General features: G+C 47.3%; 1 protein-coding gene across 2 annotated transcripts in view; it reads right to left on the bottom strand.

Moving 5' to 3' along the window:
• PLEKHA7 (pleckstrin homology domain containing A7) overlaps positions 1-19,002 on the bottom strand; it is a 226,704-nt gene extending 207,702 nt beyond the window's left edge. The window contains exons 1-3 of one of the 2 annotated variants that reach the window (XM_053562386.1): positions 18,512-19,002; positions 18,319-18,395; positions 18,182-18,239 (exon numbers count right to left, since the gene is read on the bottom strand). In XM_053562386.1, the coding sequence (XP_053418361.1) occupies positions 18,182-18,239; positions 18,319-18,395; positions 18,512-18,963 (587 nt within the window). In that variant the 5' untranslated portion in view covers positions 18,964-19,002. The remainder of the gene's footprint in view (positions 1-18,181; positions 18,240-18,318; positions 18,396-18,511) is intronic. The other variant, XM_053562387.1, reaches the window with a different exon arrangement.
• Between the last annotated feature and the right edge of the window lie 2,894 nt (positions 19,003-21,896).

The raw sequence follows: 21,896 nt of genomic DNA, 5'->3' as shown, positions 1-21,896 counted from the left end.
ATAGTTTCCATCATACCCGCAAGCTCAGTTAAACTTTAAAAGCCTACACACGGACCTTTGGCAGACCCTGCCTATAAACTATCAGCTATAGAAATAAATCCCGAAGGCCTCAAAGAAATCAGGACAGAAGAAAGGAAAATAAGAACGAGGCCTAAGAGAAAAGTGAAAGCCTCCTCTCCATTGTTCCTCTTTCCTACTATCTGTGGGTGGATGTAAGGAGGGGAGGTTGTACAAGGACCGACATATCGAATAATTGTAGCAGACAATTAAGTCTATGAGGAATTATGATAATAGCCTAAATATAATGGAAATTTTTCTTCAGCTTGAATCCATGGCCCAGACACCCTTCCCCTAGAAGCACTGAGCACACAGACCTGGAAGGCAGACTCCCTCTGCTACTCACAGCCCCAGTTCTGTGGCCATCAGTGTGAGCTAGAGTCTGACAGTGACCACTATTCTAGCTTATTCTGCCTCCCCCACACACAGCCCCAGTTACACCCTGCTTGCACTCTTTCCTGCATCCTCACCTCCATCAGGACAAAGCTCCAACTCTTATAAGTGGCCCATTCTGCAGCCTCCTCTCTCTGGTGTCCTGGAACACACCACTCTCTCACATGGCTCTGAGCATGCTGCTTCCTCTCCCACAAACATCCAAACCGCCTTCCGTCACCCAACAAATTCCTGCTTTTTATCAAGATCCAGTTGGAGCTTCCCCTACCCCAAGCCTTCCCTGGCCAGCCTTCCTCTGTGCCCCCTGGGCCCCATGCTTTCCTTATCAAATCATTAGCACAATATTGCTAGGTGTGGAAAAGTCCACGTCCCCTCCAGAGCATAGGCCTCCAGACCCCTTCAGAACACCAGTGGTGCTTTGAGTCATTAACTGAATGGCTACTATGTACCCGATATAGTCTGGGGGCAAGTAATGTAGCAATGAATAACAGAAAAAATATCACAGAGCTAGTGTTCTAGTGATAATAATAAATAGCAACACAGCAGCAGTAATTTCTTATTTTTTTTTTTTTAATTCAGAGCCTTACTCTCGATAGAGTACTGGGGCATCATAGCTCATAGCAACCTCAAACTCCTCTTGACCAAGTTATCCTCTTGCCTCAGCCTCCCAAGTAGCTGGGACTACAAGCACCTGCCACAATGCCTAGCTAGTTTTTCTATTTTTCTTTTCTTTCTTTTTTTTTTTTTTTTCTTAGTAGAGATGAGGTCCTGCTCTTGCTCAGGCTGGTCTCAAACTCCTAAACTCAAACTATCCACCTGCCTTGACCTCCCAGGGTGCTAGGATTACAGGCATGAGCTACCACACCTGGCATACAGTAGTACTTTTTTTTTTTTTTTAAACTATGGAGATCGTTCTTTTAATTCAAACAAATAGAGCATAAAACAAATTCATATAAAAGCTTAGATTGGAGATAGGAAAAATGTCAAAAAATGATATTAATGGTTAACACTCACTTAACATTACATAAATGTCTTGCTTACAGGAAGGGGCATTTTGAGGCCGGGAGGCTAACATTCACTGGAAGATACTGCTGGGGATGGTGCTGGAGAGGATGGAGTGGGTGCTGGAGAATCAGGATTTGATTCTGTTGCTGAAGGAGGGGAGAATACCCTTGACATTGGTTTCTTGGAAATGGTATTTAGGGGAGTTGGCACAGCTTTTTTCTTCTCGTCATTGTCAATGGCCCTGCAGCTGATGTCCTTCCTAACTGCACAGATATCCTGTGTAAACTGTTGGATGTTAGGATCTTGCTCCTCAAGCTTAGCAAATCCTGCTTCAATGAGATGAAAGACTTCAGCTAATTCTTTCTTTGTAAACTTTCTGGGCTCCTCTGATTCTTCATTGCTCTTGTTTCTATCAGCTGCTTCTCTATTTGTAAGACCAGCTGCTACGGTGGTAATGCAGCAACCAGACGCTTAGCCATGTGGGTTTGTTCACATGCACTGAAGAAACTAGTTCCCAAATTATTAGTATACTTATTTAATGGTAGGAGGCACCTGTGAGAAATACCTTGGCGATAAGGGACTGGGGAAGGGATTTAACATCATTTAACATCATTGGTTAATGATGAGCACGTAAGAGCAGGTGACAAGAACACCAACATTATTGCCCAGCAGTCTCCACACTTGTGGTATATTACTTCTAAATAAATAACCTCAGGAGAAGCTGCTGCTGGAACTAAGACTGACAGACTGCTGCTCAGATTGCTGCTGAGATGCTCGCTCCTACTAATATTGTCTGTGACTTTTATAGTTAAGATTATTCTGTTAGCTGGGCATAGAGGTGCACACCTGTAGTCCCAGCTATTTGGGAGGCTGAGGCAGGAGGATCGCTTGAGGTTAAGGGTTTGAGGTTTCAGTGAGCTATGACGATGTCACTATAACAGGGGACACAGTGAAGCCCTATGTCAAAAAAAAAAAAAAGTCTATTCTGAGACATTAACTCATTTAATCTCTGCCACAATTATTATCATCCCCATTTTATAGTCGAGGAAATTGAGGTTCCAGAGTACACAACTTGCTCAGCATCACAACACAAGCTAGTAAGTTGCAGGGATGGGATTCAGGGCTGGCTCTGTCCCATACTCCCAATGGCTGGGCCACTCTGCTTTTCAGGGCTGTTTTCTCTACCACATATTTGCTCATTTTTGTATCCATAGTGCTCAAGCCAGTGCTTGGCACACATCAAGTGCTCAGTGAAGGTCTGTAAATAGAGGGCCCCCTGAATGAGGAATGCTGGTCCCCTGCCTGAGAAACCCATTCCTCCTCTCTTCCCCACTGAAGTCCAGCTCACAAGAACCCCGCCCCACTCCCCTCTTCCCAGACTCATCAACTGATACATTGTTTCCTTATGGGTGGATCTCTCCACATGGCACCTGCTCCTTATCCTGACACTTTTCTTTTCCTTCTTTTTTTTTAATTTCAGGTTAATATGAAGGTACAAACAATTAGGTTACAATGTTTGCATTTGTTAGGTAAAGTCCTGTTGTACTTGTGTGCCATACACACAAGGAAGTGTGCCAATGTAAGTGTCCCTTACATTGCGCCCATTAGGTAGTAGCACACCAATCCCTCCCCCTCCTCTCCCTGTTCCCCCAGCTTGAATTGAATTGAGTTTTTCTCTTGTGTGGCCATCTATTAGTTCATCTACTGGCTTCATATTAGTATTGAGTACATTCCATTCTTGTGATAGTTCACTAAGAAGAATGTCTTTCAACTCTCTCCAGTCTCCATCTTTTTTGTGGCTGAATAGTATTATACGGTGTACATATACCACAATTCATTACTCCATTCATGGGTGGACAGGCACTTAAGTTGTTTCCACATCTTGGCAATGACTTATCCTGACACTTAATCATATACCACCTGAACATCTTTTTTTTTCTTTTTTTTTTTTTTTTAATTTGGCCGGGGCTGGGTTTGAACCCACCACCTCCGGCATATGGGACCGGCACCCTACCCGCTGAGCCACAGGCGCCGCCCACCACCTGAACATCTTATCACCTGTGTGGACACCCTCCTTTGCCAGCTCCCTGAAATTCCCAGAGTATAACAAATATGGTGTCAGATACACAGAAAAGATAAATAAAGGAGAGCCAAACTGAAATGACCTACACTCTCCATTTCTCTATCATCATTGGAGCTTTTTCTCTTCCTAGAGGAAGCAAGGCAAGGCTCAGGTCAGACAGAACCTCTGCGACAACTATAACCAGATTACCTAAACCTATAAGCTGTAACAGCCAAGATCATAATTAAGGTACATCTGTAGTTTAAAAACAGAAAGTAAAGTTGGACATTTTTTTTTTTTTTTTGTAGAGACAGAGTCTCACTGTACCGCCCTCGGGTAGAGTGCCGTGGCGTCACACGGCTCACAGCAACCTCTTAACTCTTGGGCTTACGCGATTCTCTTGCCTCAGCCTCCCGAACAGCTGGGACTACAGGCGCCCGCCACAACGCCTGGCTATTTTTTGGTTGCAGTTTGGCCGGGGCTGGGTTTGAACCCGCCACCCTCGGCATATGGGGCTGGCGCCCTACTCACTGAGCCACAGGCGCCGCCCTAAAGTTGGACATTTTTAAACCTTCAGTTAAACTCATCAGGATGTTCAATGTTCTCCATTAGAAAATACCCATAACCGAGAATCTGAGCTAGCTGGGCGCTGTATACAGGTACCCCTGCATATATCAGAAGACAAAGGAGGGAAGTCAAGGAATGACCCAGATATATTTGGACCAGCACAGCCATGAAAGAGAAAAAATAAATGTCTGTTGTCCGTGGAAATAATTGCTAAAATTTATTGAGTCACACTATGTTTCGGGAACTAAATACATTATAGTTATTATTTCTGTTAAATCTCTACAAAAGACCCATAGGGCAGATACCATCATTTGCCCCATTTTACAGAGGCTAAATAAATTGCCCAAGTTTCTGCAGTCACAAGTCTGGCACTCATCCACATCCCTATCTAAAGTCTGGGGTGGGAACAACTAAACCAGGAAGCAGCCAGTCAGAGGCCCTTCGCCTACCCAACCTGGTAACAACACAACAGGCAGGCAGGAATTTCCATTGTAATGCCTATAATGCAGCCCTTGACACCTTGGGAATACAGGCCTGAGGCCACGTCCAGCTCCTGAAAGGTTTCAAACGTGTAGGGATGGGAGATCTGGGGATCCCTTATCAACCTGCAAGAAGGAAGTCAAGAACAGCCAAGATAGGGTCTCCCAGGCCACAAAATATTTAACATAAAAGCAAGTCCCTGGCTTTCTGCTTCAAGTTCAGCCAGGTCCCAACCCAGAGCTACCAGGCCCAGGTAAGCCCTTTCCCCATATGACACAGAAGCATTGGTTTGTGAATCTGCCAGGGCTGAGTGGATTCTCCTGCCTAGATGCTCTACTTCTGGGCCAAGGACATTTCTGCTCTCTCACCAGGTAGACACTACTTACATCACCACCCTCCTCACAATACTTCTAAGGGGCTTATGAGGACAGAAAAGCCACCTATCTTCTCTCTGCTCCACCCCATAGCCTACCTCCACCTCCCACCATAAGTGTCCAAGGACAAGTTGCAGAGCAATGGCCCCAGGGGCTGCAGGAAACAGAGCTAGGTTTTTAATGCAGATTCTCAAAATGCCAAACACTTCCACTACAAAGAGTTTATTTTCAAAATATTTTTTCTGTGTTATCAGAGTGGGCCTGGGGAAGGAGGAGTTCTATGCCTAAAGGGAGTCAAGTCCAAAGCAAACACAGAGGGTCTGTCTCCTCTCCTGAATCCCAGATCCGGGAGGGAGAGCAGCTCAGGGAGAGGTGAACCTAACCGGCCAGTGGGCTTTCTACATTCACTCACAAAGGCAGGGGCAGGATGGCAGTACCTCAAGGCCCACCTCTCAGAGACAGGCATCGCTCATACCCTGCCTCAGTGGCCTACTGAAAAGGCCAAGAGCTTCTCTACAGTTGGGAGGCACATGGGTGCAGGTGGCTGCAGGTTCCACCAAACCAGCCAGATTCTGTCCATGAGCTAACTCAGCAGAAGGCCTCCTACAGTTTGCTTAAAGCAAGTCCCAGACCAAAAGCCTAGGCTGTACCCTCTCCTCCCCTCTTGCCATGGCCGAGGACTCTGACCAGTGTGAAGCTTCAGCATGTCCCTGAAACAAATCAGAGTAGCCTCCACAGTGCAGCCTGTCATGGAGCATGGTAGAGACAGGCCATGCAGGGGACAGGGAGACTGTGAGGACCCCAATTAGGGCGTGCTGGGTGGCCTTGGTTCTGCTCCCTTATACCTGAGTATCCAGTTATTGTATTTAACCTCTCCATGCCTCAGTTTCCCCATCTGTAAAATGAGGATGATGGCAATATATACTTTATAAGGCTTCCATGAGGACTAAAGGAGCCCATATCTGGTGAGTCCTTAGAACCAGTGTATATGGTGAGCACTGGATAAACATTTGAAAAAACAAAGAAAAAAAATAGGGGCTCAACAAAAGCAACTGACTTCTCAGGGCGGCAGCCCCCGACCCCAGTGTTCGTTTCACAGCACTCTAAAACCAAGCAAAATCCAAAACAGACCTTAAGGGAAAAAAAAAAAAAAAAAAGAAACTCTCAAACCTTCCCACTGACTCAAGGAAGCAGTCAGTACCATCCAAGACCTCCCTTCCAGGCCACAGCCTTGAAAGGCCCAGAAAGATCATTACAGCACAATCATTACACGTCATAGTATCACTGGGCTCCTCAGACACATGCAGCTTTTGGAATAAAGAGTGTACTTTGGGTTCTAATTTAAATATTTCTTCATAGAGCAGGAAGCCAATTACTTTCCTCTCCCCTAAAGAATTAATATCCTGAGTTTTAGAAACCATCTGGAGCCAAACACACAAACACATCCATGCATTTTCAGGTGAGAAGGATTGAAAAAAGTTGACATGGAGGCCGACTGAGCCTTCTCCAGCTCCTACCCACACACCAAAGCTAAAAAAAAAAAAAAATGTAATTATTCAAAGCCTTGGTAAATGGATGTACTTTCGGTTACCACCAATTCCATTTAGAAATGCATTATTAGGTATGGTGATTATAGATTTTTAACTTTATAGCATTCATCTGTCAATTTTTTTTTTGCAGTTTTTTTTTTTTTTTTTTTTGGCCAGGGCCGAGTTTGAACCCGCCACCTCCGGTATATGGGGCCAGTGCCCTACTCCTTGAACCACAGGCACCACCCTCATCTGTCAATTTTTTTTCTGACAATTTTTTTTAATCCCCAGGTCAAAATGTCAAATGTCCAATCAACCAACCAACCCACACCTATCTAGCTGAGTACTAACACTGTGCCTGACACTGTCCCAGGGGGCTGGAGAGCTGTTCATGGCAATGAGTCATAACCCCAGCGCTGCCTCACATCCCCCAGGACCAGCTCAGTGAAGACTGCAACACCAGACACCTCCATGACTTACTCATCACCACTGCCTGAAGGAACACATGTTCTCCCACAGAGGAACCATTCCCATTTCTCAACTTTATTGCCTTCTGCTTGTCTTCTCTGGCCATCAATGTCAATGACTCGGAACAATCTATCATCCTGGCTTCTCAAGAGGACCTTTAAGTGGTCATGGGATTCTGAGATATGGATCTGCTCTCCTCTCCCCGGGCAGGCACAGTGCCCATTCAGTGGTCACCCACAAGATCAGCCCCACTGCCTCCCTCTGGGACTGACAGCATCATCTGGGCAGAGGTGAGGGCAGCACAATCCCACCCTTTATTGAGAAAACCAGAGACTCACCAGGAGTTTGGCTCTCCAGTATTCAACCTAGGTGGTGGGGTGTACATTAACGGACAGTTGTACCCCACAGATATCCTCTCAAGGCCTTTGACAAAGCACAATCCAACCAATTTGGACAGATGTCTGCATGTAATGAAGGAGATTCACAATGTCTGAGCACCAACTATGTGCTGAAAAGCATGCTAGGAGCTTCACACAGGTTATGACATTTAATTCTCAGATAATGCAGGACATAAAATAGCATCATTGTTGAACAGACGGGGGAGCTGAAGCTCAGACATGCTTCTGCTTTCAGTGTCCATAAGAATCACCTGTGAAGGTCGTAATACAGGGTTCCCAGCCCCACCCAGTAGAGGTTCTGACTCAGCACTCTGGAACACTGCTCTAATTCACTGCTCCTCATCAACTGTGCTAATACAGACACCATGGTTATTGTCTCCTCTCAAATAACCAGGCAGTGCAAAACCTGGGAACTCTCTTCACTGGGAAGATGGTTTAGACAAAGAGTATAAACCAAACGTGTACGTCATCATAAGTACAAGACACCTGTTCATTTCTCTTTGGTCAGACAAAGCCACACAGGGCCTCCAGAATGAGGAATCATTTCTTTGATATTTAGCGCCAACCATTTAGTAGACAGCTTCTTTTTAAAAGCCAATTCTGAACAAGAAAGCACAATTATCCCTCTGGCTAGCCTGACCTTAGGAGACTTCCCCAAAAAGAACCAACCACAGCTCCTCTGGCAACTGGGTGGCATCTCACCTTAGGAAAGGGCTTCCTTTTTTTTTTTTTTCTTGTAGAGACAGAGTTTCACTTTATTGCCCTCGGTAGAGTGCCGTGGCGTCACAAGGCTCACAGCAACCTCCAACTCCTGGGCTTAGACGATTCTCCTGCCTCAGCTTCCCAAGTAGCTGGGACAACAGGCGCCCGCCACAACGCCCGGCTATTTTTTTGTTGCTGTTTGGCCGGGGCTGGGTTTGAACCCGCCACCCTCGGCATATGGGGCCGGTGCCTTACTCACTGAGCCACAGGCGCCGCCCCGGGAAAGGGCTTTCTTTATAGGAGTAGTGATAGTAATAGTTAATTCCTACATAACATGTACAATTTGCCAGCCACTATGTTAGGAGGCATAATCAGTGCGCCCATTTTACAGATGAAGAAACGTCTGAAGACACTGAAAGGTGTAAGTGACCTATCTAAGCTAGCAGCACAGTCAGAATTTCAACCTTGGCACTCAGGCACCAGAATCCATATTTTATAGCCTCCATGCAACACTACCACTCAGAAGCAGGAGTTGGGGGAACCCCTAGGGTGATATCTTCCATGCACTGCTCTCCTGAAGCAAGCTATTAGTGAAAGATTTTATCAAGCACCTGTCCCTCAACTCAGCACCAGCCTCTTGGAGACTCACAGGCACACAGGTACTACAACCCTTATCCCCAGCGCCTTTGCATTGCCTCTGCTGGCCTCTCCCGCCTTGGACTACCCACTGCTTTGCTCCACAGCTGCCTGGCCTTCCTCACTCGCCCTCAGCGCCTCCAGCCCCAGGCACCCATACTGAAATTGTTCAGTGTCCCTCTCCTCTCTTGGACTGGGCTCTGCTGGAGGGCAGAGTCAGTTAACTCTATTTCTCTCCATAGCACCATTGTCAATACCGGCTTGTTTAATCTGACTGAACAGAAGTATCCCTGATCAAAAGCCATCCAGCCTCCAACTAAACTGCTCCTCCAATAAGCTGCTCACCACTCCTTAAGAAGACCAACTGGCTCCTTCTGTGGACAGGTGCAGACAGCTCAATTTACAAGTGGGAAGAATATGGTTATTGCAGAGGTTATTGAATTAACCTAAACCACTGCTCTGGGTCCCCTCCTCCTGGAAAGAAAACGTCTCCTTTCCTGCTTCACCCAGGGGGAGAGAAGCAGTAGGCCGTGCAGCCATAGGCCCTCTCTTCCCTCTCTCCCCCAAGCACGCTGCCCACCTTCCCTGCCCCACAGAGTGTTTTGCAGGAAGGCACAGGAGGTGGCCAGCAGCCCCAGGAAGAGACTGCATGCTACCTCCAAGCTGTCAGATCTCGAGGGGGTGAGGGCTTGTTTTGGCAGTCAAAGCCTCTGAGAAACCCTGAGAACACTGACTGTGACGTTGGCAATGCTCTTCTGGCAGGACCTGAAAGAGACGGCCTGGCTCTAAGCAGGCTTAAGAGGCTCATCAGCCCCTAAGCTGGGGGTCAGCTGACATCTGGGAGGAGGGGTGGCACTCAGGCTGGAAGATGTTCACTCCCCCAGGGCACAAAGAACTGGCCCACGGTCGGTCCACCCCACCCACCACTTTTCTACCTGTGGGGACTTTCTTAGGGAGGCTCAAGGGGTCTTCTGCCTCAGAGTCACAGGGAAGGTGCAAAGAACAGGTTTTAAGGGATAAACTCTATAGGAGGATTCAGAATAGAATGGTGATAAAAGCCAAAGTACATGGTAGAAACTACATAGCATTTGGAGCTACAAAGATGCAATTTTGATGTTCTAACCTTAGGAAGATTATTTAACCTCCCTAACCCCTCACCCTCAACTGCCTGGTCTGTAAAAGGAAAATAATTAAAATATCCGCCACTAAAATGAATATATGTGTTTTCCTTTTTTGCTTTCTTTTTTTTTTTTTTTTGACTCTGTCTCACTTTGTTGTCCTTGGTGGAGTACCATGACATCACAGCTCACAGCAACCTCAAAGTCTTGGGTTCAAGCAATCCTCTTGCCGCAGTTTTTCATTTTTAGTAGAGATAGGGTCTCACTCTTGCTCAGGTTGGTCTCGAACTCATGAGCTCAAGCAATCTGCCCACCTCAGCATTCCAGAATGCTGGGATGACAAGCGGGAGCCATCGTGCCTGGCCAATGAATGTTTTTTTCAACTATAAAGCACCACAATTATTACTGTTGACACTTGTGACCTGAGAAGCACCAGACAATACATCTGTTCTTCAGAGGAGAGATCTGATAACCAGGTAGCTGCCTAGATTAAGAAACAGACATCTGTGCAGCTTTCTAAATGCCCAGAAAAGAGGCAAATCAGGAGTTATTTCCACACCTCATTATCCTGAGCTCCTGAGCTGCTGGGCTTTTGGTCCCCAGACACCTGCAGCCTGGACAAGACACCTGTGACTCTGGGACAGCCTAGCCCTTGAAGGGTAGGTTATATAGCATTATTTTTTAATCACTTTTTTTTGAAACAGAGTCTCCCTCTGTTGCCCAGGTTGGAGTTCAGTGGTGTCATATAAACTCCTGGGCTCAAGTAATCCTTCTGACTCAGCCTCCCAAGTAGGTAGAGCTATAGGTGTGCACCATCACACCTGGCTAACTTTTTAAATTTTTGTAGAGACAGGGTCTTATTATGTTGCTCAGGCTGGTCTTGAACTCTTGGCCTCAAGTGATCATCCCACCTGTGTCCCAGAGTGCTAGGGTTATAAGCCTGAGCCACTATGCCTATTTTTTAATTAACTTTTTATTTGGAAGTAATTGTAAACTTGAAAAAAAGTTGCAAGAGTAGGAACAATGCAAAGGACCCCCATATGGCCTTCACCTAGCCATATTCACGGTTAATATTTTGCCCCATTTTCTCTGCCATCCACTCCCTCCCCCACCCACATACCTTTCCCCCCCATAACCACTTAAGCACTTAAGAGCAAATACTTCAGTGTGTATGTCCCAAGAATAAGGCCATCCTTTTAATACCAGCATGGTTATGCAGTTTTCATTGGTCCAAACCAATGTGAGATGAGTTCTACGGTAAACATCTCCTGACCTTCCCATGCCCAGATGAAGGCCACCAGACTGCTTTTGCAGCAGCAGAATTCAACTTGAACTCAGAAACTACATCTCCATCCCACACATAGCTGTGTACAGAAAAGAAGTTCAGATTTCTTGGGTATTTCCTTTGTGGCAGTCACTTGCTAAACCCTTTCCATCAATTAATTCATGTAATCCTCACAGTTAACCCCTTTTGCTGGCGAGGAATGAGGCATAAAGAGAGTAGGTACATGGCTCGGCACCTGTGGCTCAAGTGGCTAAGGTGCCAGCCATATGCACCTGAGCTGCTGGGTTCGAATCCAGCCTGGCCCACCAAACAACAATGATGGCTGCAAACAAAAAAAAGCCAGGCGTTGTGGCAGGTGCCTGTTGTCCCAGCTACTTGGGAGGCAGAAGCAGGAGAATCGCTTGAACTCAGGAGTTGGAGGTTGCTGTGAGCTGTGATGCCATGGCACTCTACCTAGGGCGACAGCTTGAGGGTCTGTCTCAAAAAAAAAAAAAAAAGAGAGAGAGAGAGTAGGTACTTGTAATCTGCCAAAGTCAGGAAGCTGTATGTGGTACAGCTGAAGTGAAAATCTAGATCTAACTCCAGAGCCTATATATTTAGCTGCTGCCCATTCACACATGATATCACTCACATCCAAAACCCTATGCATTTTTCTGCATGATGAGGTTGCTTGGCTATGCTTTGAGCTTCAAGAAAAACCAACTCTGCTGCACAGCCCAGTATCCAAGTAGGCTGGACGAGAGACAGAGAGGTGATCTGGCACAAATTAGTTCAAGTAAAGATGATCTGAAGTCACAACAGCTGCTGATGTTGTTTTCCTTGAGGCCTGTTGAACATCCTGCTTTGGAGATGTAGGACCCAGAGAGGCTAGAAAGCCAGTGAGCAGTCTCCCACACCTAACACTTAACAGGGCCCATACAGAGTTCTGTTTAGGGAAACACAAAGCTATATAATAAACATGAAGCATCTTGCCAAAATGCCAATCTGAAAGGAAGATTTAGCCGAGGATTCCATAACAAATTAAATGGAGGGTAAGTCTCCATTAATTTTAGTCTGTCAGTGAATTTTCGGACGGAGCCAATGTTATGATGGCATTTCCTGCATCCAGTGTTCCAGCTGAGTCGCCCTTCACCTTCTTCTGCCATTAGACCTATAGTCAAAACGTCTCAGAAGCCCTGGTCCGAGGGAAACAACATGTCCAGGCCTCTCCCTTGAACACTGAAAAAGCTGAATGAATATAGTATGCAACTTCAGGGAAGTCATTTTACCCTTCTGAGCCCAATTTCTGCACTAAAAAGTGCAATAATTGCACTTGAGAATGTTCATGAGGCGCTCTGTAAACAATAAAACGTTAACTTGAAATACTTCTCATTTCAGAAAATTGAAAAGCAAATGTTTTGACAGCCATTTAAAAACAACAGGCAAATAAAACCATATTCCTCCATGTTTCTCCCTCTGCCAATATTTACTTAAGACACCATGCCAGTTTATGAAAATGCTGCTGTCTTACACTGAGTACCAAGATTCAAACCGGTGCTGTCCTACCAAAGACAATAAAACCAGAGAAGGCACTAAATATTCCACATCCTGAAGTGCTCTTGTAAGGACCCTTTTTCCAAAGTCTTCAATTTAGGAATCCCCAAATTTATTCCCCTAGACATCAAACGAGAATAGAAAGAGTGCCATCAAGGCACAAGAAACCTTCACCCACCTTTGTCACACGAAACCAGCCCCCCCCCCCACCAACCTGGCATCTGTCCTCTCTGAAATACATACCACCTTCAATGGGGAAAGAGCCTAAAGAAGCAACTTGCAGCTGTTTTTCCTAAAAAAAATTTTTTTAAGAGGTTTCTTTGGGGGGGCTGTTTTGTGACTGTGGTATAAATCATAGCTTCTAATCCTTCTTCCTTCAGCTTTCAACACAACACTCATGTTGTTCTTTTCCCACAGAACCTAACATTTAAATCCATGAACCAGTTTTCACTCTTGATAAAACAACCAGGAAATGAAACATAGAGTGTGGGATTTTGCCAAAACTTGCCAAGCTAGAAGAACTTAACCTTCAACAATGAGAGGTTTCAGAATTCCCATTAAAATATATGTAAGGTGCTGGTTTGCCAGAAACTTTGTGGAGCTGTTACCTCACAGTTTGAAATACAATTTCTGGGACTGCTGTTCCCAGCAACATGTCAATAAGAAAGGTAAAAAAAAACAAATGAACCAACAGGTTTGGCTCTCTACAAGACAAATTTCCCTAACGTGAAATTCAGCCTTTGTCTGGGAGAGACAATGTGGAAGATGGACAAACTCCTTCCTAGGGTGTCTTGGAAGATTGCCTGTTGGGTGATGGCAGAATTAAACTTCAAGGAGACAACTTCCTGGGCTGTCCAGTGTCACTGGCTTTCCTGAAGGGCCTTTCTTCTAGGCTTGGTGCCTACAGCTGACTGGAACCCCCACCTGGACATCTGTCGCACTTGGTTCATTTTCCACTCCAAATTCCTTCCGTCTCTCTTTAATTTCACACTGAAAAACAGGTTGCTGAATATAAAACATACACCCTAGAGCAGTGTTTTTCAATCTTTTTTATCTCATGGCACACTTAAATTATGTTGATCCAAAAAAAGGATATACTTATTGTACTTTGAACTTCTTTAAAATAAATTTTAATTAATGATCTTTAACAATTTTCATGGCACCCCCAAGATCCTCTCATGGCACACCAGTTGAAAGTCACTGCCCTAGCGACTCGGCATTATCTCCAAAAGGATAACTCTCTGAAGGAGGCATGAAGCCTTCACTCATGCCTGGTCCCCACACCTGCCTCCAGACACCAGTTCCTTAACTGCCTGCTCCCAGGCTCCTAGAGCCCCAGGCCTAGCCCTGGCTCCCCATTCCTCACCCCTAGGGGCCAGGGGGATCTGGACATAGGCACTTGGGCACCATGGTATCTTAGAGTGAAGCATGGTTGTGCAGGTTCCTAGCATACATGTATGAGGTAAATGCTCTCACATCTGCATTTAAAACTACATTACACAATATAGGGATGAACTATAAAATATATATTATTAATTGAAACTTAATTTTTCGTTACTTAGAATGACATTAAATAGCAAACTTTTTTTTTTTTTTTGTAGAGACAGAGTCTCACTGTACCGCCCTCAGGTAGAGTGCCATGATGTCACACGGCTCACAGCAACCTCTAACTCTTGGGCTTACCCGATTCTCAGCCTCCCGAGCAGCGGGACTACAGGTGCCCGCCACAATGCCTGGCTATTTTTTTGCTGCACTTTGGCGGGGGCTGAGTTTGAACTCACCACCCTCGGCATATGGGACCAGCACCCTACACACTGAGCCACAGGCGCCGCCCTAAATAGCAAACTTTTAAAAACAATTACAAGTCAAAGGAAAAACTACAGAAGAAAAGAAAAAGTTTCCTATTTTAGTATCCTTAAGGTTACCTTTATCTTTCTTTTTTGAACAAGGAGCCTTGCATTTTCATTTTGTACTGAGGCCCCATAAATTATGTAGCCAGTCCTGCATCTAAGACCTGCATCCAAGAAAGGAGCAGGAGAGAACGGACTTACTCCATGCCTCAGAAATGTCTTTCCCAAGAGTCTCACAATCTTCACTTAGAGACAGGCACCTACACAGGACAGCTCTGCAAGACCCCAAAGCTATAAATGAGGAAACAGAAGCTAAAAGGAACCTGAAATCAGCTGGTTCCTGCCAGGACCCTAGAGCCATATCACAGAGGATGCCAAGGGCCAGTAGCTAGGGAGACAAAGGGGCCTAGTCCAATGGCTAACAGACATCCCAATCCCCAAATGTAGGCCACTAAGGTCATGAGTTGAAGAAGCCAGAGAAGGCTGCTTGAGTCTCCTTAAAGCACTAACACTGGTTCTCACCCATGCATGACCTGGGGTAGGAACCACCTGTACTACTATGATTAACACAAGAAGACCTAAAGATCTATTCAGGGGTGTCCAAACCTTTCTTCTCTTCTATACCACATTGGAAAAAGAACTGTGTTGGACCACATATTAAATATATAAACACTAACCAAAGTTGATAAGAAAAAAAGAAAAAAAAAAGAAAGGTCTGTGCATAATTTTCATGGAATCTGGCACCACAGATAAGCAAAACAGTCCTCGAACAATCAGTATGCAGCTATGGATTACAGCTTAAGACACCCCTAAACCCACCTCTGGCCAAATCACTGAACTTTTATGGACCCGAGTTTCATCATCTGAAGAATGAAGATCATCCCTGTCCTGCTCCATCTATGGACTACTATAAGGATCAAATAAGAAAGGGTATATGAAAAAGCCATCTGCCCTTTGCTGCAGAAATGTCCAGGATCCCTATAAGTTTCTAATCTATAAAATGGGACTAGTAATAAGTTCCTACCTCATCAAGCTATGGTGAGAATTAAATCAATAATAGTTATAGAACGCTGGGTGCAGTGGCTCACGCCTATAATCCTAACACTCTGTGAGTTTGAGACTAGTCTGAGCAAGAATGAGACCCTGTCTCTACTTAAAATAGAAAAATTACGCCTGTAGTCCCAGCTACTTGGGAGGCTGAGGCAAGAGGATTGCTTAAGCCCCAGAAGTTGGAGGTTGCTGTGAGCTGTGTGAGGCCACGGCACTCTACCGAGGGCCATAAAGTGAGACTCTGTCTCTACAAAAAAAAAAAAAAAAAGAAAGAAAAATTAGCTGGGCACAAGGAAGGGGCCCAGTCCCAGCTACTCAGGAGGCTGAGGCAGGAGATCCCTTGAGACCAGGAATTTGAGGTTGCTGTGAGCCAGGCTGACATTACAGCACTCTAGCCTGGGCAACAGAGTGAGACTCTGTTTAAAAAAAAAAAAAAAGTTACAGTTACAGTTATAGAATAGTTCTTGGCATTTTTCAAGAACTTGAAAAGATTAGGCTGTTATACAATTGGTACTACTATTATTGCTACTGCTGTCAATGACTCTGGTATCACAATTACTATTGTACCTTGCTAACTGGCTGAGGGAATCATGGGAAAGTAGAGAAGTCCTAAAGTACAAAAAGTCTTTTTAAAGGGGGATGTTAGCATCATCTAGTCTAGAATTAGGAGCATCAGAAGTAGATTTCTTATATCTTTTGCCCCTCATTAATGCAAAATTAAACCAAAAAATAAAATTCACCCACCTTAGCTCTAGGTTGCCTACTTGAAGAAATGGACTCTGGCCGGGTATAGACTCTGTCGCACCTGTAATCTCAGCACTCTGGGAGGCTGAGGTGGGTGGATTGGTTAAGCTCAGGAGTTTGAGATCAGGCTGAGCAAGAGTAAGATCCCTTCATTACTAAAAATAGAAAAATTAGCCAGGCATTGTGGTAGTGCCTGTAGTCCCAGCTACTCAGGAAGCTGAGGCTTGAGGACTACTTGAGCCCAAGAGTTTGAGGTTGCTGTGAGCTATGATGGCTATAACGATGCCACAGCACTCAGCCCCAGGGTGACAAAATAAGACTTTGTCTTAAAAAAGAAAAAAGGTGGGCAGCACCTGTGGCTCAGTGAGTAGGGCACTGGCCTCACATACCAAAGGTGGAGGGGTCAAACCCAACCCCGAACAAACTGCAACAAAAAAATAGCCGGGCGTTGTGGCAGGCGCCTGTAGTCCCAGCTACTCAGGAGGCTGAGGCAGGAGAATCACCTGAGCCCAAGAGCTGGAGGTTGCTGTGAGCTGTGATTCACAGCACTCTACCGAGAGTAACAAGTGACAAAAAAAAAAAAAAAAGAAAGAAAGAAAAATTTGGTATTATTCCTTGTTTCTGCTCCCTCCCCACCCCCACTACAAGCTCCATTGAACACCCAAAACTTTGTTAACTCTGTAGTCCCAATGCCTGGAACAATGTGTGACACATAGGGAAATTTTAATAATATCAACTGATGCAGACAGGAGCCAGCGAGGCCCACTGACAGAGCCTGAGGATCCATCCCATACTGCTCGCCCAACTTCACACACACAGTAAGAGGCAGGGCAACAGAACCAAAGCTAAGGCCCTCGGCCTCACTTCTATAAATCTCACCCATCAGTATTTTCGACCATTGTGCAAGAGGCCAAACCAAGGAAAGATGTTTCTGGATTTTACTGAAATATGCTGCTCCACTGCTGTTTTCAAGTTCACGAAGTAAAGAATTCTGACTCACAGTTCCCCAAAGTACACCCAGTACACAGACGACCGTCCAGACCTTTGGCTAGTTCATTCATTCAGTGAGCAAACATTTACCAAGGGCCTACTCCATGCCCGGCACTGGGGCAAAGGATCAAAGGCAGTTTCTGACTTCATGGAGCTCAGCAGGCAGAGTGAGAAACGCTGCAACCCAGGCTCCAGCCCGCAGTTGGGAAGTGAAGTCTATACCAATGCTATCGTTTGAAAGGCGGTTTACTTAACTTACTGCCCCGCGATCTAATGTCTACAGATGGTACAGACCCAGGGTAACCTGGCTAGTGAGGCAACGCTCCGGGGCTTTTGGGGAAAAACAACAGCTTGACAGAGGCACGAATGACTGTCGCTGTTTAGCACTGCCAAAGAGACGCGGAGTTTTCGAGGAATATTACTGGTCGCGCGGTTCCCTCCCCACCCTCACCTCCCCGCAGGCCCGCACTGTGGATGGAGGCCGGAGGTGCGATTCCGACCGGCCCCGACAGTCCCAGACAACACGGCCCGGGAGGGCGGTCTCCCCGTGCCAGATTCCCTCCGTCTCCTCCTCCCCGCGCCCCGAGCTCCGCTGGCCCCGGCCCGGGACACAACTGCTAGTTCTACGACCCATCCCAGTCCAGCCCGGTCCCGGTCCCCGCCGCTGTCGGCTCCGCGCAGCCCGAGACCCCAGCAGGGAGGCGTGTCCGGCCCTCCTGCCGGCGCCCGCATCCCGCTGGCCTGGGCCGGGGGCTGGACCTCGCACCCGTCCCACCGCCCGTCGGAGCCCGCCACACAACTCGGGCACACAAAACCCCGAGTGCGGCCGCGCGGCCGTGCGCGCCAACTCGCCCGGGCCCCGGGAGGGGCGGGGCGCTCGGGAACCGCGGGGGACCGCGGGGGACCCGCCGCCCAGGTGCGCGCGCCGCGGCTCACTCACTCGATGAAGAAGCTGGCGCCCTCCTCCGTGAAGCCCTCCTCCCAGCCGCGGGGCAGGTCTGCGGAAACGCGAGAAAAGTCGAGTCAAACTCGGGCCGCCGCGGCGCGCGCCCCCCGCCCCGCCGGCCCAGCGCCCACCTGAGCGGATCATGTGGCCCGAGTTGACCGGCTCCCCGGTGCGCGGGTGCAGCCAGGTGGTGCGGCGGAGCTGGTCGCTGCGGGAGAGAGGTGCACCTGTTAGCGCCGCCGCCGCCCGAGGGGCGCCCGCCCGGCCCCGCGCCCCGCCGGACCCCGCACCCCCCGCCCGAGTCCCCGCATCCCGGCGCCGCACTTGATGAAGAAGACGCGGCCATCCCGGCACACGCCATAGGACCAGTGCTCAGGTAAAGTGTCCCGCCCGACCGCCGCCGCCGCCATGTTCGCCGAGCGCTGAGAAGCCGCGGGGAGGTGGGGAGGGGGAGGGGGCGGCGCGGGCGGAGGGCGGGCGGGCTCGGCCTGCGCGGGACCCGCCGGCGTCCCGGGGCGCTCCAGCGCGGCGCAGGCTCCCCGAGGTGCGACCGTCCCGCCAGGTCCCGCTGCCCCGAGTTTGCCGCCGCACCCGCGGGCCGGAGCGCGGAGTCTGCGGCCTTTGTCCCTGCGGCCTCCCCTCCCCCAGCCCGCTAGCCGGGGCTCGCCCCTTTGCCCCTGAGACGCGGGCGGGGCCGGGGGCCGCCGACGGGGGTGCCTGGGCAGTGGACCAACTCCGGCAAGCGCGCGCACCCCGACTGCCGCGGTAAACCCCATCGGATCCCCGCCGCACAACTTCCCTACCCAGGAACTGCACTTCCATAGGAATCAAGTAACACTGGACAGGTGACTGCCATAGTTCCAGCCTCGTTACTCCCTCTGTAGACTTAATAATAAAGTCTACTCGGGATTGTCACGTAGATTAAACGGCGTAACCACTTACGGTGGTTTAGTGCTTAACCGGACCCTGGCGTGTAGTAAGAGCTCTGTTAATGCCAGGCCAGGCGTCACTTACTCCATTTTCCCAAGTTTGCACCAGGGTTATGAAGCAGGAGAGTGCAGTGCTCCTCACACAGGCCACGCACACCCCTGAAGCTGCAAGGTTGGGAGGCTTCTGCCTTCAATTCCCGTCAAATAATAGAAGGAAGGGGTGTTGAGGGCTGAATGGCCTCTTGACATCTTTGGAAGAGCAGCAAAGAGCGGTTGGCCAGGCCTCTCCTGAGGGCTCTGGAAGGCTCTTCTGTTCAGGTCTTTGCTCCCTTCTCAGTTCCTGAAGGAGCCCTCCCTGGCTCCTTTGTGCTAGGAGGATCCTGCCCCTCCTCCCTTTGCTCTCTACCCCATTACTTGTTTGCATTTATTGACGTTGTGTTTTTAATGTCTTGTTTGTGATATATTAGTTCCAACTTCCAACACTAAACATCAGCCAGATGAGAGGAGGGGCCTTGGTCTGTGTGAGATACACTGCCTTATCCCCAACACCTGGAACAGCGTCTGACTCAGGTATGCATAAAATAAATGCAGGATGAGTGAATGGAGCATACTCCACACTCAGACCCTCCAACACACACACACAAAGCAGGAAGCTGGGCTCTGTCAAACCCAGCCCCCCAGGGACATAAGCTCCCCTGAAAGTGCAGCGTGGGCACGAGTTATTCAGAAGGCTGCCCAACAGCTGGAGTTGGGCTTGGACCCTAAAGGGAAAGGATGGGAGTGCAAGCACAGAATTGTGGAAGGGTGTGAGACACAGACCAGAAAGGAGCCCTTCCTTGGGAACAGACAGTGGTGCTAGGACAGAGGCAGTTATTTGTTAGAAGAGGGGGTGTTGTGATTGTGGAGGACCCTAGACACCTGTCTGAGGGAGACTCCTGCCTCTAAGGACATTCTTGAGCAGATGAAAATAGGAAAGTAGCATTTTTATTGTTAAACATTGATTTAAAACAATACATTAATTGGCAAAGGATATGAACTCTCAGTTAACAGAAAAGTAATACATGTGCTTTTAAGCAAATGAAAATATACTTAACCACTTCATTATAGGAGAAATGCAAATTTAAATGAATGTGAAATACTATTTTGTAGATAGCAGATTAGAAAAGATACATGTTGTGGAAAAATGTACTCATTGTTGGTAGGACTATAAAACAGTTTAGCTCAAGGTAATGTGGCAACAACTATTACAACTTAAATGTGTATGTTATACTTTTCTCTTTTTTGAGACAGTTTCACTTTGTTGTCCTCGGTAGAGTGCCCTAGCATCATAGCTCACAGCAATGTCAAACTCTTGGGCTCAAGTGATTCTCTTGCCTTAGCCTCCCAAGAAACTGGGACTACAGGGTCCCTCCACAACACCTGGCTATTTTTAAAGATGGGATCTCAGCTCACCACCTGTAGCTCAAGCGGCTAAGGCGCCAGCAGAGCTGGAGGGTTCAAATCCAGCCCAGGCCTGCCAAACAACAAACACAACTACAACCAAAAAATAGCTGGGCATTGTAGTGGGTGCCTATAGTCTCAGCTACTTGGGAGGCTGGGGAAGAGAATCACTTAAGCCCAGGAGTTTGAGGTTGCTGTGAGCTGTGATGCCACAGGACTCCACTGAGGGTGACCAAGTGAGACTCTGTCTCAAAAAAAAAAAGTATATGGGCGGCACCTGTGGCTCAAGGAGTAGGGCGCCGGTCCCATATGCCAGAGGTGGTGGGTTCAAACCCAGCCCCGGCCAAAAAAAAAACAAAAAAAAAAAGTATATTTAAATATGAAAGAATTCATCAATAGATCCAGTAAAAGATACCATGCAAGTTATCTCAATAAATGTCAAAAGCTGTAATCAGTAAAACCAAACAACTATCACTGACTTTTAAAATTGTGTTAGAAGCTAACATAAGGGCGGTGCCTATGGATCAGTGAGTAGGGCACCAGCTCCATATACTGAGGATGGTGAGTTCAAACGCAGCCCCGGCTGAACTGCAACAAAAAGATAGCCGGGCCTCGTGGTGGGTGCCTGTAGTCCCAGCTACTTGGGAGGTTGAGGCAAGAGAATCGCTTAAGCCCAGGAGTTGGAGGTTGCTGTAAGCTGTGACGCTACAGCACTCTACCTAGTGCTATAGCTTGAGGCTCTGTCTCAAAGAAAAAAAGCTAACATAAAAAATAGTGACAATGTCAAATCTGAGAAACATTATATCTCATACATTAGCTAGTGATAATGTAAAATGATACCGCCAATCTGAAAAACAATTTGGTAGTTTCTTTAGAAACTAAACATTTACTTACCATATGACCCAGCAATCCTACTCCTAGACATTTATCCCAGAGAAATGAAATGTTTGTCCATATAAAAACTGGTGCATGATTATTCATAGCAGCTTTATTTGTAATAGGCAGATACTGGAATAAAACAAAATGTCATATAATAGGTAAAACAACTGTGGCACATCTATGCTGTAAAATACGACTCAGTAGTAAAAAGTAACTAACTATTGATACATACAACTTGAATAGCTCTCAAGGCATTATACTGAGTTAAACAAAAATCTGAAAGGGAGCTCAGCGCCCACAGCATGGTAGTTATGGTGCCAGCCACATACACTGAGGGTTTGAACCTGGCCCGGGCCGACTAAACAACAATGACAACTGCCACAAAAAATAGCCGGGCCTTGTGGCAGGCACCTGTAGTCCCAGCTACTTGGGAGGCTGAGGCAAGAGAATCACTTAAGCCC

The sequence above is a fragment of the Nycticebus coucang genome, chromosome 14, assembly GCF_027406575.1.
Source record: "Nycticebus coucang isolate mNycCou1 chromosome 14, mNycCou1.pri, whole genome shotgun sequence".
In the NCBI taxonomy this organism is placed as follows: Eukaryota; Metazoa; Chordata; class Mammalia; order Primates; family Lorisidae; genus Nycticebus; species Nycticebus coucang.
The sequence above is the reverse complement of the archived record's forward strand: the minus strand, read 5'-3'. Positions and strand labels throughout refer to the sequence as shown.